General features: G+C 37.4%; 1 protein-coding gene across 3 annotated transcripts in view; it reads right to left on the bottom strand.

Moving 5' to 3' along the window:
- Window positions 1-14,922, bottom strand: part of LOC117416443 (adhesion G-protein coupled receptor D2) — an 85,835-nt gene that overhangs the window by 27,487 nt on the left and 43,426 nt on the right. For all 3 annotated transcript variants that reach the window (XM_034027500.3, XM_034027499.3, XM_034027497.3), the window contains exon 23: window positions 12,693-12,882. In XM_034027500.3, the coding sequence (XP_033883391.3) occupies window positions 12,693-12,882 (190 nt within the window). The remainder of the gene's footprint in view (window positions 1-12,692; window positions 12,883-14,922) is intronic.

Genomic DNA, 14,922 nt, shown 5'->3' on the forward strand with positions numbered 1-14,922 from the left:
AAACAAATAGATGAAATAGTGGATGTAAACAGCTTTTAATAGCATCAAACCAGTTGTGCACTTTGTTTAGACCATCTGGATGTTCCATTGTGTTCATTCTGACACTGACTGCTGTCGGGTGAGAGTTGATATATGTTCAGTACAACCAAAGTGCCTTGTCCGGCTCTGGGGACCTTTACAGACCTTTTCAGCATTTTTCCTTTTTTTTCCAGAATGATCTGTCAGATCACAGCACGGTCGCCTGTATCCTTAATGGCAAGGCGCCAGCATCCTCAGGCATTTTTATCAAAATGAGTTGGGGCTTTTTACTGTCTGAAAGGTTAGCAAAACTATGCCAAAGTTCTTCCAGACATCTCAGAGAGCATCAGCTGACAGGAATTATTATCAATATGGAGCAGAGAATAAAGAGTAAAAGACATCCTCAGAGAGTCTTGTTTGCTTAACGTGTCTGTGACAGAGAAAGAATGAATCTTGGTTATAAATCTCCCTCCTGACCTGTGAGGGCGCTGTGTAAAGGGAACAGAGTGCCCTGGACTGGATGGCCTGACAATTCATTCCCAGGGTTAGGTGGAAGTTGGCCATCTAGAAAGGGGGTGGAGCTACGGTACACCAAGTCATCGCCCCAGAAGGGAAGCGATGTGGCAACCTTGGATTGGAGGAGAAACAGTTGCACTGGTTAACCAAGGGGGCGTGACTGATGGTATATAAGGGGATGCACCAAGGTGATCCGTTTCTTTGTTTATGATTAAGCTGAACTGGAAGGAGTACTGTGAATTACCGTGAGTGTTTTGTTTGTTTTGTCGTGTCTAAAAATCCTACCTGTCTGTTATTATTAGACGGCTAACACGATCCAGAGCTGTCGCTTAAGGCCAGCACTAAACCCGGACAACACTGCACCATTGTACACGGATAAATTGTATTACACCACAAGCACTATAGCACTCACTCTGGACTTGTGAACGTGTGTGTCTTTGTGTGTGTTTGTGATGGGGTGCTAGCTCGCCCCTATAAATTTGTGTTTATTATTGTTATTGTTACTGTTGTTTTTCTTAGAATTCTTGGTTTGTTTTGAATTGGCAGGGAGGAGGTTAAATTCCTCCCTGTAAAATACATGTGAGAATGTGGCTGGAGCCTTAAGTGTTTAATTGTTAATTATTAGTTAATTGGGCTCCAGCCACAGACTATAAAAGGCAGGTGAAACCCTTTGTGTGGAGCGTTTTTGGGTGAGTTTGTTTGTTGGTGTGCTGTTTAGTTTTTTTGAGAAAGAAACTGTAGTGAAGGCTAATGCCCAGCCTACATTTCTGTATTTTGTTTAAACCTTTTGTTTGGGCCCTTGTGCCTATTTATTTGATTATTTTTTGTTTAATAAAGATCATTATTTTGCCCCTTCCACTGTCTCTAAGCCTCAAACCTCTTTCATCCTGCCACAGTGTTCTACTGTGTTTATTATTTACAAACTGTGTCTTATTATTTCGGAACTGCAACCCGTTGTTTTGGAACAGTGCAATACGTTGGGATTATTCTTTGTGGTCACCAGACCAGGATTATAAAAATAAAACCTGTTTGGATTGTGAACTTTGTTTCATAATCACATCACCACTACACCTGCGCACTGCAAACCACTTTGCCACAGTGCCACATTAAAAAAAAAAAAAAGTAAAGGTGTTTTAAAACAAAATAGCTGGGAAGGGACTGTTTGATGTGGACAATGTTTTGCTTGAGTGGGTATGCTAACAATTGAAACAATATAATAATGCTGTACCTGCTGAAAGGGAATCTTTTCAACTTTACAAACACGTTACTCTTGCGCCAGTGTCATTTGAGTATTTCAGTATTTTTTATTTTCTCTTAAAAAGGTGCATATGTTATTATTTACCATTAACAGCAGATGTAGCTGTCATTATCTGCTAAATAACTGACCACAGTGACAGTGTCCAGAGCCATAGGTAATTATTACAAACATATATATTTCTGTGTATGACGACATTTTAAAATGTGTTTTAGATTATAATATCGACTGCACTGCTTTAGGCTGCTTGAAATGTAAGTCGCTGTTTTCTCAAAAGAAAATGATTATTATGCAAGGGGAATGGTATTTTGATTAGAAAAATGGATATGAGAAAAATAAATAATAGTATGTTTCTGAAACATGGTGCGAGGTTAAAAAAAACATGTGTACCAAAACCAGTTGTCCAAGGATTTAAACAAATATCCCCACAAAATAATAACTTTACTGGGAGATTTCCTTAATCAGATTTGAGAAACATACAGCCATGATAAAACACAAAGTGAATTCTCTTGGGCATTGGGATTACGTTCAAATAATGGTCCAATCCAATACCATAGGTATTTGTATGTTTTTTTCCAAAGCAAGTTAAAATGATGAAAGCTGTTTTCTATGCTCTCTATAAATATATTAAAATAATGAGTGGTCATCCCTCAACCTGCCTGTTACACAATATATAATGGTATATATAATGGTATATATTTGTAACTGTCCAACACCCTTCCTGAGCCTCTACAGGCTAACTATGCTCATCAGTGTTTAACAAGGCATAACACTGAAGCACTGTGATCAGGTTTCTTAGTCCCATGAATCTTAGAACAATGTTTTCATATGGCCACATATGATATCTCATTCTGATCAGAAAATATCACTTAATTTTGCTAGAACCTCCAGCTTCTAATTTGTATTATATTGGAGTGGTCTTGCAATTCCAAACCTCTACCGGCTGCCAGAAGCATAGGCTGAGCCAGGATCCTTTGAAGCACACTGGCTCACCACTAGTAGAAGCTACCTTAGCTAGTTCCACCAACTGATACAGTAAAAGCATAAAGACAGATTTTTTTTTTACATTATTAGCATGCTTACACTGAAAAATGATATATGTTTTTTTTTTTTTTTTTTTAATTTGGAATCGCCAATTATTTTTCTCATTTTCTCCCCAATTTGAAATATCCAATTATTTATTTCAACCCGGTTCACCGCTGCCACCCCCGTGCTGACTTGGGCACACACGTCCTCTGAAACCTGTGCCGGCAACCGTCCACTTCTTTTCACTCTGCGGGCCTGCCATGCAGCCACCTCGAAGCTACAGCGTCGGAGGACCACGCAGCTTACAGGCAGACCCGCAGGTGCCTGGCCAGTCTACAGGGGTTGCTGGTGTGCGGTGAGCCGAGGACACCCTGGCCGACCTAGACCCTCCCCACAAGGGTGGCGCTTGGCTAATTGTGCGCCGCCCCCTGGGAACTCCCGTCCACAGTCAGCAGTGGAATAGCCTGGACCCGAACCAGCGACCTCCAGGCTATAGGGCGCATCTTGCACTCGGGAGCAACTGTGATATATTCTTTTAACATATGTAAGAAGTATGTCTAATATTATTATTATTATTATTATTATTATTATTATTATTATTATTTTTAATTATGTAAAAATATTGTAAAGCAATATCTGTAAATATACTTTCTTCCACAATGTTGTAATATGTCTGTATTGTATTACCATATCATTCTTTACCAATATGTATACAGATACATACATTATAAATATAAAAAACACAACAAAGCTAATGTAACTTCTTTACATTGTATTTTTTGCTGATGAAGTTTTTCCATTCTCTGGTGTCCCATTTATTATGCAAGGCAACATAATATAAAGCGTGGATGTGGGGCTGTTGTAATGATCTCCCACACCTGCTCATCTGGTACACTTTTAATTAACACTCCAAGGAGGTTTGTCAGGAGTAATCAAAAACATTGTCACTTATAAAGCTGTGGCAAGAAATCAATAGTTTTCATCAGAAACGGTAGGGGCTGGCATAAGTGAACCATTTAATTGCTTCATTCCAATAAACAAAAAAAGGCAAATTTAATGACTTGATTCCCGGGGATCAATATTGAGGCATGCATTATATTAAACAACAACATGTGGTGGGACATTCAGAGCCATTTCAATTCGGAACCCAGCATTCCTCTTATTTTTCCATTTCGTCAGGAGCGGCAATAGGTTTTGCAGCCTAGGCAGCGCAGTGATTTATGTACAAGGGGTGACCTCTGAGGCCGTAACACTGTGATGGGTGACTGGTTCTCAACGGTAAGCTACTGGCACTTGACAAAGTGCCTGAAGCAGAATGAATTTACCTCTCTTTTCCTCAATCATCAACAGGCACTGCCCTGACCCCTATCCTGACTGCTATAACAAGATCACCCATCTCAGGCTGAAAAATTTACTGTCACATCTACTTTTCAATGAGCTCAAGTGAGCACTTCTTTCACCTTCAGTAAAGCACAGCCTACTAACGACTGGTCACTGCGCAGACAATCAGGCTACCTGAGACACCACACTTTGTATAACAAGGGGAGCGTAATATATATTATGAACAAGCTTTATTTTCTGATTATTTTTGGCAGTCACATGTGTGCTTGCCTAAAGCAGTTTAACTGCTCTTCAGTATATCTAGTTATCTAAATACCAGAGCTATGCAGACTTGACTATTCCTCTGGAGTTTGAAAGAGGATATAACACCCACAAATAATGAATGGCAACATTATAGTAAGGCTTGCAAAGCTAATGAATACGAAATTATTTTATAAACCTTTTGGTCTAAAATCTTGCATATGACTAGGTTTGAACTTTCATGTGAATGTGTAAATTACAGTACATTATGTCATAGACAAGGCTATGATTTTGGCACTGTAATTTTTAGTATATTTCACGGACGAGGTGCAGCAAAAAAAACAAGAAAGGTCACCAAATAATGTAGTTTTAACTACATCAACATACACAAGAGCTTTTAAATAGTACACCAAAACCAATAATATAAAGACTATTGTTTTTGACTACTGAAAAGTTTAAATTTTGCTTTAGAGTACACAACTTACAGCACATACTTCAGACTCCAAGATCATTTCTGCTGGGAGCTGAGGGTCTCTCCGACCCTGTGCGACAAGTCGTAATGATATCTTCTACAATCTTGAGACGTGTGTCCTTTTGGGAAAGGCATACAGCCTTAACAGATTGTTAAACCTTTCACCTGAAATATCTCTCACTGTCACATACCCACATCTCTCTAATTAATGTTTGAATTTCTCCCTTTCGGGTTCTGTTGGTTGAGAGAACGGATGCACCAAACTCAGCACATCTACTTAAATGTAAACTTATCTAATTTCGTGAATGCAGTCTGTATTTAAAGTATGAATAACAGCTGTGACCACGTTCTGCAGTCAAAAGTGCTGCGACACGATGCGGCCTTTGTACAGCAAATAGTGAAGCTGCACAGCTTTTATTACTGTCTGCACCTGATGAATCGCATTCATCTGCGACAGAAGTATAAACCAGGCTGTAGAGATTTCCACAATTCTGAAACAGCATGCTGTAAAGAAAGCCTCTATAAGCCGTTAGCATCTGTTCTCCGATGCATTTGTTCTTCTGTTTTTATAGAAAACAGCTCACTCACAAATGTTTTGTATTTTAGCTGTCACTCATTTACATGCTTGCTCGCTCAGCGATCTCATTCGCTGACCTACATAGCTACACGTAAATGCTGTGTGCATACACAACCAAACAGTTTACAGAGATACTCGCAGATTTGTATTTTCAGTGCATGACATACTGCATTTTTAAAGGAAATAAAGGAAGACACATTCAAATGTGTTTTTACATCCACTTCCAAGATTTCACAGACTTTATTCAAATTCACAATTTTCATGATTTCCGTGACGACAAAATCGTAGGCTTAGTCATAAATGATATGAGATCACAGAAGAGTTGAAGAACCTATCCAAATATGCAGACAATAATAAAAAAAAAAAAATTGTAAATGTCCTATTAAAGATTTTCGATAAGCCAGACTGAATTGATAAAATTATTATAAAAAATGCCCTTGGGGATTTTTAGCTTCAGAGCAATCTTATTGGAGGCAACTTGGCCCTGTGTGTGCGCGGCGGACGGAGAGACAGAATTTCTCATTTTCAAATACAAGCTCAGATACACTGACCCTGAGGCAAGTCATGTCACCCTGTAAAACAGACAAAACTGGATTCCACTGTGAAGCAGACCCAGCACTTTGCCAGGCTGTCCCGGCAAAAACATTCCACTGGAATTCACTATGAATTTCTGTCAAGCTACCAACAAGAGATTCTCAGATGTTACTCAAATCCTATAAATTATGAGCCTCTATTTTAAGTTATTTTAATGACTACTTTAAAAGAAAAAAAGCAACAACAAAACGGGTTCTCTAATCCAGTGTCTTGAATGCACACGTTTGTTGTGAAAGTATCTAAAAAAAAAGGAAATGCTGTGCTGTAGGAAAATGAAAAGATTTATCATTTGCTAGTTTATCCAGACTTTTTATTTTTTACCCCCCAGAAAAAATGTCCCCTGCTGCATCTTTAACTTTCAATTCTCCTAAGCATCCCTGCTTCACAGCCCCTGGCTACTGCCTTTCTCAATCTGTCCCTGGAGAGGCAGGAGTTATTACCCCTGTCGATTGAGGAGAAAGGGATGTTATTCCCCTGTCGCCCACAGTCGCTCTGCCAGCCTTCCTGCCCTGATCTACAGCCTGTGCTGAAGAATAGTGTCTGATGTGCCATTGGTTCAAAGTCCTGTCAGATCAAGCTACCTGTGCCTCTTGGAATTACTTTCTGGAGCCAAAGTGACGAGCTGTGTCAGAGGAGTCAGACAGAGCAGAACAAAAATACTAAGGAAATACAGCGCAACATGATTGATTGGATTCATCAGTTAAATACAGGAGGTTAAATGTTAGCGACCTTACGTAATGGTTTACCTAAGAAAAAGTAGCAACTGACCCATCACTAAAATCAAAGCCTCCAGGGTTTCTTTAGAGCCAACACAGTTCTTTGCATATCTATGCATTCTCTCTGTTAAGTAGTGGTATTAGTGTAAATTGATACTACAGGTGTTGTTGATGTGCTATGGGCTTTACAGCAGACAGAAGCCTTCTAATTTATATTATATTTGGAGTGGTCTTGCAATTTCAAACCTCTACCGGCTGCCAGATGCATAGGCTGGGCCAGGATCCTTTGAAGCACACTGGCTCAGCAGTAGTAGAAGCTACCTTAGCTAATTCCACCAACTGATATTTTAAATACTGGTTATTTAACTTCCTAGCATTAACATTAGGTATTGACCATTTATAATAAAACTAATATCTAAACAGCCAAGGAAGTCCAAATCAGAGTGACTTATTCAAGATAGCCTCAATGGAAACAAAATTGAAATGGGAATCTGAGAACAGACCATTTTCTGGTACAATATAACTATGCTGCCAGCTTGTACTTGACCGGTGTTGACCCACCATGGTAACAAGTTATTGAAAAGCACTCTGTATAATTCCCTTGAGATCTGTGCCTGTTTACCTGGCATCTGGCATTAATTAGCAAGTGATGTAGGGATTGAATCCAGCAGACGTCATGTTCTGGTGTACAGCATGCCAGTTTAATACTCATCCCAGTCCACAATAATAGATGGCAAACGTTTAAAAAACAAACCAGGAACATGTTCATCTAACAACAACCTGGAATGTCAGGAATTGAATGGAACACAAAGTGGAAATATAAAAGCTTCTATTATAGCTTAAAGTTACCAAGATGCTAACAAATAACTCCAAGTACAGTTCTCAATAACTATTGCATCAGTGCACCTAGGCTTCCAGAAGGGAACAGCTTGGTAACCCACCTCACTACCTAGCCAACAAAACAAGACCATTTGTTTGATCGTTCAGATGGGTATATCAGTCATTCACTATGACACTGATATGGCATCCTTAAACACATTACAGACAGTACTCCTCCAAATGTGATGTGTGGCTTATCCTTTTTTACCTCACCCAGAACCAAACCTTAGTTCCAGGCATAATGCTTCTGCGAATAAGAAAATAAATTAACGTAAAAAAAGAATCACTCAAGAACTATGACCATCCATCACAGTTTCTATTATCAGAACCTGTGAATCGTTTGTATAATGCAGTCAGCTTCCTAAGCAGATATAAACTCAGTTTAGTTTGTTAAAACTGACAACTCAGTACTCTATGCCACAACTTCGAATTCCACAATGCAAAACATTACCAGTACAATACATACATTGTAAGATGCGTTTCATATCAATTATCAATTGCATACACTGAGGGAACATTTCATATGGGCTCATGGAAGGTTCCACAAGGTTGGTCCCACAAATAAAAGATGAAAAAAGAAATGTGCTTCCAACTTAAAGATTAAGTAGCGGGTTCTGAAAAATAAGGATGTTGTCAGGATTTTAACAATGAAAAGAAAAATGACAGGTACATTATTTAAACAGTTGTAGCAACACACAGGGACGTGTAACTCTATATTTTTAGGAACCCATCTACTTACTCTACTTATATATATATATATATATATATACCTTTATTTTTTTTAAAATGCTGATTAAAATTCATATTTTCATTACATTTTGTTTTACTTTTTTGTAATGTTGGGTATCAGGTTTATGTATTGAGTCACAAATACAGTACAGTTTCAGTGTTATCCAGCTTGTTTGGTATATGATACATTCCTGTTTGATTATAAAATGTAAGAACTATGAGTCAGAAGACTTATTACAGATGTTATATTCCATTCCATGGTGTATACTTGTGTGATTGACAATTTAAGACAGCAATTTTACAATGGTTATATTTTCTACTAAATGTTTAACATTTTCCACAGCTTATCTTGCCAGCAGTTAGATGCCTCCACAAACACACAGAGAGAAGCAATGAGTAAGAGACTGACAGGAATGTAAATACAAAGTAAATAAATAACAAATAGACTTGCTATTTATTTTTGTGTTTATAGTTTGTGCTAAAAATCAGTTTTCAGCGCCTACAGCGTTTGACATATCCCTGATCCTACAAAACGACGTATGCTGAACAGTACCAGCCTAACTGCAGAAGGCCAGCATGATTTATTATTCAGTGAGGTTTGAAAGAAAATAAATACAAAGCAAAAATATATTCAAAGGAAGAAATCTGGTTGTTATTGGCAGAACTTATTGCAGCTTTCTGTGTTGCTAGGTGCACATTTAATCAAAATGCCTTTTTTATTCAGCTTTAAGATTATGAGAAACCTATAAATCCTTTAGTATGTCATCAAAAGATGTATTGTGTAAATGCATGAAATTCAAATTGTTGTGAATGGCTTGACATGACCTGCTCCTTGAACAAAAGTAACAGTACAGACACAAAACATTAAATTCATTTGTGCTTTCTTTTTTTGTAAAATTGCCTACACTAAACACTCTGGCTCTGATTACCTTTTTTATTCATATATATATATATATATATATATATATATATATATATATATATATATTAATATTAATAAGGTTCTTTTATTTACCTCTACATTAAGATTCTAAAAGAAAAAAAAAAAGTTTGAAAAAATGCTCATTTTGCCCTAAAGCAAATTCTGAAAAAGTCAGGTCCAATAATTGAAATATAAATGTATTAAAACAAAATTACATGTATTGCTTTATACTTTCCAGGGTTTGAAATTGATGCTGATGGTCCTCTAGGTAAGTTGATTTGAATGCTTTGAATGGATCTTTGCATTTGAATGGAACTGAAATCACAAATTATGTTGCATGGATTTGATGTCATTTTTATCATGGGTGTAAAAACAAGAAATTATACGTGCGTGACAACAGCCAGTAGAGGGAAAAATTAATCCAGTGGAAAATCCTGTGTATACTCTAAATACACACGCTTCTGTTACATTTCTGACAAAGGAGGGAAGTCAGAAGCCAGGATAGGCATACATTTTATAGTTCCATGAGGAATCAATTTTATTATTTAACATAAAGTTAGAACCTTTCTTATTTCTGTTATCATGCTTTCATTTTTGTGTGTATTCGGTTGCTTACTTCATAAAATCTACTGGTCCAATTAAGTAGGTGCTTTACAAGTGCTTTTTTTTTGGGACACGTTTATTTTGAATGTCCCGATCCCTAAGGTACGATCATGTCACCATATCAGTCATCACTGGTTAGAAAGTCCTACTGGGAGATTATTTTGGTGAACTCTGGCTCCGTCTGACTCTGTTTAGTAATAAATTAAACTACTGTATTGTGGCAACACTTTAAAATAAGTGTTCATATCTCAAAGTAAATCCCTTTGAACTGGTTCATTGAAAAAAAACAACAAGATATTCCCAAAACATAGCCTTCACAAGCTCAGACAATTAGGAGTCATCAGTACTGTAAATGTGGAATAACTACATGTAATATGCATATTTTGTTAAATTTGGAGCAATTGAAAATAAAGAGAGAGAGAGAGAGAGAGAGAGAGAGAGAGAGAGAGAGAGAGAGAAAGACTGTGCAAATACACACTTGGCAAATGTATTAGAACACCTCAAGATTTGCCATTTATATCCTTTATATACTTACCTGCAGTCTGGGTGTCAGAATTGTAATTTACAATCAGTAATTAGCGATATAGAAACAACAGGCACTGATGTGTGAAAATGTTAGACAACTTTGTGCTTTAATTAGGCATCAACAGCTAATAATATATATATTTTTTTTAAATCAACAGTAATAGAAGAATAATAGCATTGGGTTATTACAAGCTTTCTTTATGCTCCGATCGTAAAAACACAATATGAACCAATATTCAATTATAAGGCATGCTTTTCTTCAATATAAAATTAAATCGAAGCCTTGAGCATTTCTTAACACCACTGTACACAACAATTCATGTAATTTAGCTTTGTGAATGATGTTCACTGGGGATGTTAAGATGAAAACTGATCAAAAGCATACATAAGTGAAACAGATTTTTTAAAATGACATGACCTTGTGCATTAGAGACACAATCAGCTAACAATTCTCGCAACATCTATTGTAAGTAAAAGTAATTTATTACTGTATCTAGCCCATGCTGTATTCCAAGCTCAATATGCATAAAGCAACTGCTGCTCTCAGTTTGTCATATAATTTATAGCTGTGGAAGACTTTTATATGTTATAGCGGTACCTAATACTGAAGGTTTTATAAATTGCTCAATATTAAAAACAAATATTCAATCATGGCTCTGTTGCATTTGTTTATTACACGTTGTCTACACTGAATGATTAGTTATTTGTGCCCAAGAAGTTATGAAATATATGCACATGGTTTATGTTCTTAACTTACTGTGGTCGATCGTGCTTGGAAGGTAGTCGGTTTGGAGAGTTAGCATCATCTTGACAATATTTATTCAGGCTAGTAATGATGCCTTTAATGATAGCCAGCAATCAATATTTGCATTGTACGTAGTGCTGTAGTAAGATTTTATATGTCATGCATGATGTGCCTCAGCAGACAGAAATACCCACAGAATAAATGGCCACTGGTTGCTGTCTTTAAAAGAGCGAAAAATATATACTGTAAAAGAACTTCACCCACTCGGGTTCGTTGCCCCTTTAAAAATAGACCCAACACAACAGAAATGGATTTTAAGCGCTGGGGCGCTATTTTTAATAAACACCAAAAATCAAAACAAACACAAAATAAACACTTAGCTCTTTCGGAGCACTAACTGAATTTTCAGGAACCTAACTACAAACAGGACAGCTAAGCTGTTTCCCTGTACAACAAATCAAAACAAAATAAACACAGTCTTCACACACAACCTTTCACGGTTTCACAGTACCTTCTTCTCTGTACACCTGCACACCCTCGCAAGCGGGCTCTACCCACAGCAGCCATGAGTAGACTAGCTGCCTCTCTTAAATACCCTGCACCTGGTTCTAATTTGACAATATTTACCAGGTGCAGGGGACAATTAATAATAAAACAATTAACAAATTAAATTCAACGATAAACCAAAACAATTAAACTAAACAAATGTGCATTCCGCACATGTTTTCCACTCAGGGAGGCTTTAACCCCCTCCCTGCTGTGTTACAATACCTTTTTTTTCAGTTTCATGTTTTCATTGTTTACTACATTGTTTAAAACTAGACATAACAGAAATTCCCGTACCTGGAGTTAGGGGGCTATTCCCAGTTCAAGGGCCAAATTATACCACTGGTGTACTATTACAAAGGAAGGATCAAAAAATGTAAAACACCCATCATACTGTCAAATGGTTGTGAAGTCACCAGAGGCAGCCAGGGTGGCACTGATTTCATGAACTGCAAGATTGTTTAATTGTTCTGGAGGTATAAGTGAGAATACATAAAGGATTCCAATCATTCTTTCAGGAAAGTTGGGAGTGGAAATCTGCAACAACATCTGATCTCCAAACACTTTAACCAGCTAGTTAATTGACTTATGACATTTGAAAAAGCTGCAGATGCAGTACATATTGCTAATTTTGAAGCTCAATGTTTTCCATTGCTGATAGCAAACATAAGGCGCTTCACAAAATCTACTTAAAAACAAGAACATTTCTAATTATAAGCCTGGTCGAACAAAAAAGTGTTTTCAAAATCTAATTAGTTGTGTCAAGAACATGATCAGGGAAAACAGTGGCCAAACACAATAGTAAGTTCAGGTCCTAATATAGTGGTCAGGTAGTGCATTTCCCAGAACGTGTTTCCCCGTTAACATTTTTCCCCTTGTTAAAAGATTGATTGAATGGAGTCCACAGCATGTAGGGTAAACACCAAGACAAAAATCGATAAATTATTGCTAATGTATCAAGTCATTTTGAGACAACTTGTGAACTCACAGTCACTGGTGGCGGCTGAGTTTTCATACACCATGCTGCTGTCTGGCTTGGGGATGTTCTGCTGGTCTGGCTCGCTGGCACAGTGGCTGCCTAGACCGAGGTCGTGGCTGAGGTCCTGCAGTCCGAGAGCCGGGGAGCTGGCGGGTCTGGAGCTGGTCACGGAGCTGGATGGTCGTGAATTAGCACAATTCTGCACCAGGCATAAGAAAACACGGAAAGAAACCTTTCAGTCGACAGTAGATAACAAATATATTTTCATTATTTATATAAAGTATGCATACTAGTTTGTAGAGAGCACCTATTGCACATCTCTATGAAGCATTGTGGTTTAAGAGAATGGGGCCTTCTGAATCAGTATTGTATCATTTCCATTCAAAGCACGGTATTCCATATCACCCATTTGATACAAAGACACTTATGATGGTTGCATCGCACGAAGAGCTCAAAGCTACTGAAACTGTACTCCAAATCGTATTAGACAAACACGAATTAGAATTATGAAACAAATAACTTTCTATTTGCTTTGTGTAGCAATTAACAGCTCTGTATTTCAATTTTGTATTCATAAATCACTCTCAAATGACTCTGTTTGTTTTAAAATATGGTTGCATACATTACTTAAGAAAATACACTGTATTGTTGGTTATATAGGGAAAATGTAGATTACAATAGAATACAACTGTTATTTCAAATAAAATCTAAATATGAACAAAACAAAGAATACAAACACAAGGATTACAATTTAATTGGGCCATCACTACCCTTCAAATAACCGTGGAAATATTAAAACAAATCCATAATTCATAAAATACCCCAAACCATCAAATATCTTTATCACCGTTGTTGTTTGTTCTGTTATTTGGCAAAAACGTAACTCAAAAATGTTACAATACTGACAATAAAAAAGAAGATAACATTTCTTCAGGAAATATCTGTGAAGGGAACAAGAATGTCCCAGATAAGACTCTTTTGGTTTAGTGTTTTCTGAGGATTGCCTATTCATCAAACGTGAGGCGTTCCTTGTATTTGTGTTACTATATTATATGGAAAATAGGACATAGAATAAGCTGCTTAGGCAAAAGCTGTGTCATTGGTCTAAGCAGAATACACCACTGCATGGATCTCCCTTTATTTACAACTGAACATAAAATGCTACAAGATAAAACAACACTTGTTAAATAAATTAGTGTATAATTAGCAGCTTTAAAACATATGGATTATTCATTTGTTAAAAATAGACATTTAGTAAATAGTAAAAGGATGTAAATTGGTTGATCTAAATGCATGTTCCCCAGAGACTCTGTGATACAAGGTGAAGCCATTAAATAATCATTGTGTTCCCTAAATAACAACCTCCTGCCACCCCACCCCACCCCCCACCAAAATCAATGGTCTACTCTTTTCTACTTGTAGCTGTTCCTCACAGGTAATTATGTACATGTGAAAACTGTGAAGAAAAACACTAATAAATAAACAATGAACCCAAGTATACCTGATTGAAAAATTTAAGCATGAATACTTTTAAACTTATACATCCTGGACACTGTGTATATAGTCAAACATACAGGGCAGCACTGGGGAGAACGTGTATGTATAGTATTTAGTCATTGAGTGCAGGTTCCCAATGAAGTCCTGATCTTTTGTATACGTTTACAGGGTTATATCTATGTCATTTAGGCTGAGCAATGAGGAATGACAGCTAGATTGCTGTATAAACCTGTGTTGGGGCCCAGTCCTAACAAAGGTGCACAGGGGTTGACATCAGGGGAGAGCAAGAAGAGAACAAGCTGGCACTGAAAAGAAAGAAAGCACACAGACTTGATCGAGTGGCATCTGGTTGAAGTGTGTCCACAGTAGGCAGAGGGACCTAGGCTGCTGCACGGGCTTATGACCTATAAAGATGGTTCTGCTCCAAGGGTTGATTTAGGGAAGCAATAAAGTGTTGCACATGTTTACAGCACCCACACCAACACCAGCAGCAGCCTTTCTACATCTATAATACATTCAAAAGAAGAAACACACAGTATATAGGCCTCCTTTGGTCATTCTCCACTATGATTGGATAACTGGTCCCAGGGAAAGTGCTGCTTAACTAGTAGCTGTTGACTGCTGCGCAACCTGAGGTCACCTGTTTATCTCTGAAAGCAGCTGTACATGTGTGCAATTTATCTCTTTTCATCAAGCAGTGAATTACTGATTGATCAGTTTTAGATACATTCACATAGATACA

Source organism: Acipenser ruthenus, chromosome 12 (genome assembly GCF_902713425.1).
Source record: "Acipenser ruthenus chromosome 12, fAciRut3.2 maternal haplotype, whole genome shotgun sequence".
Classification (NCBI taxonomy): Eukaryota; Metazoa; Chordata; class Actinopteri; order Acipenseriformes; family Acipenseridae; genus Acipenser; species Acipenser ruthenus.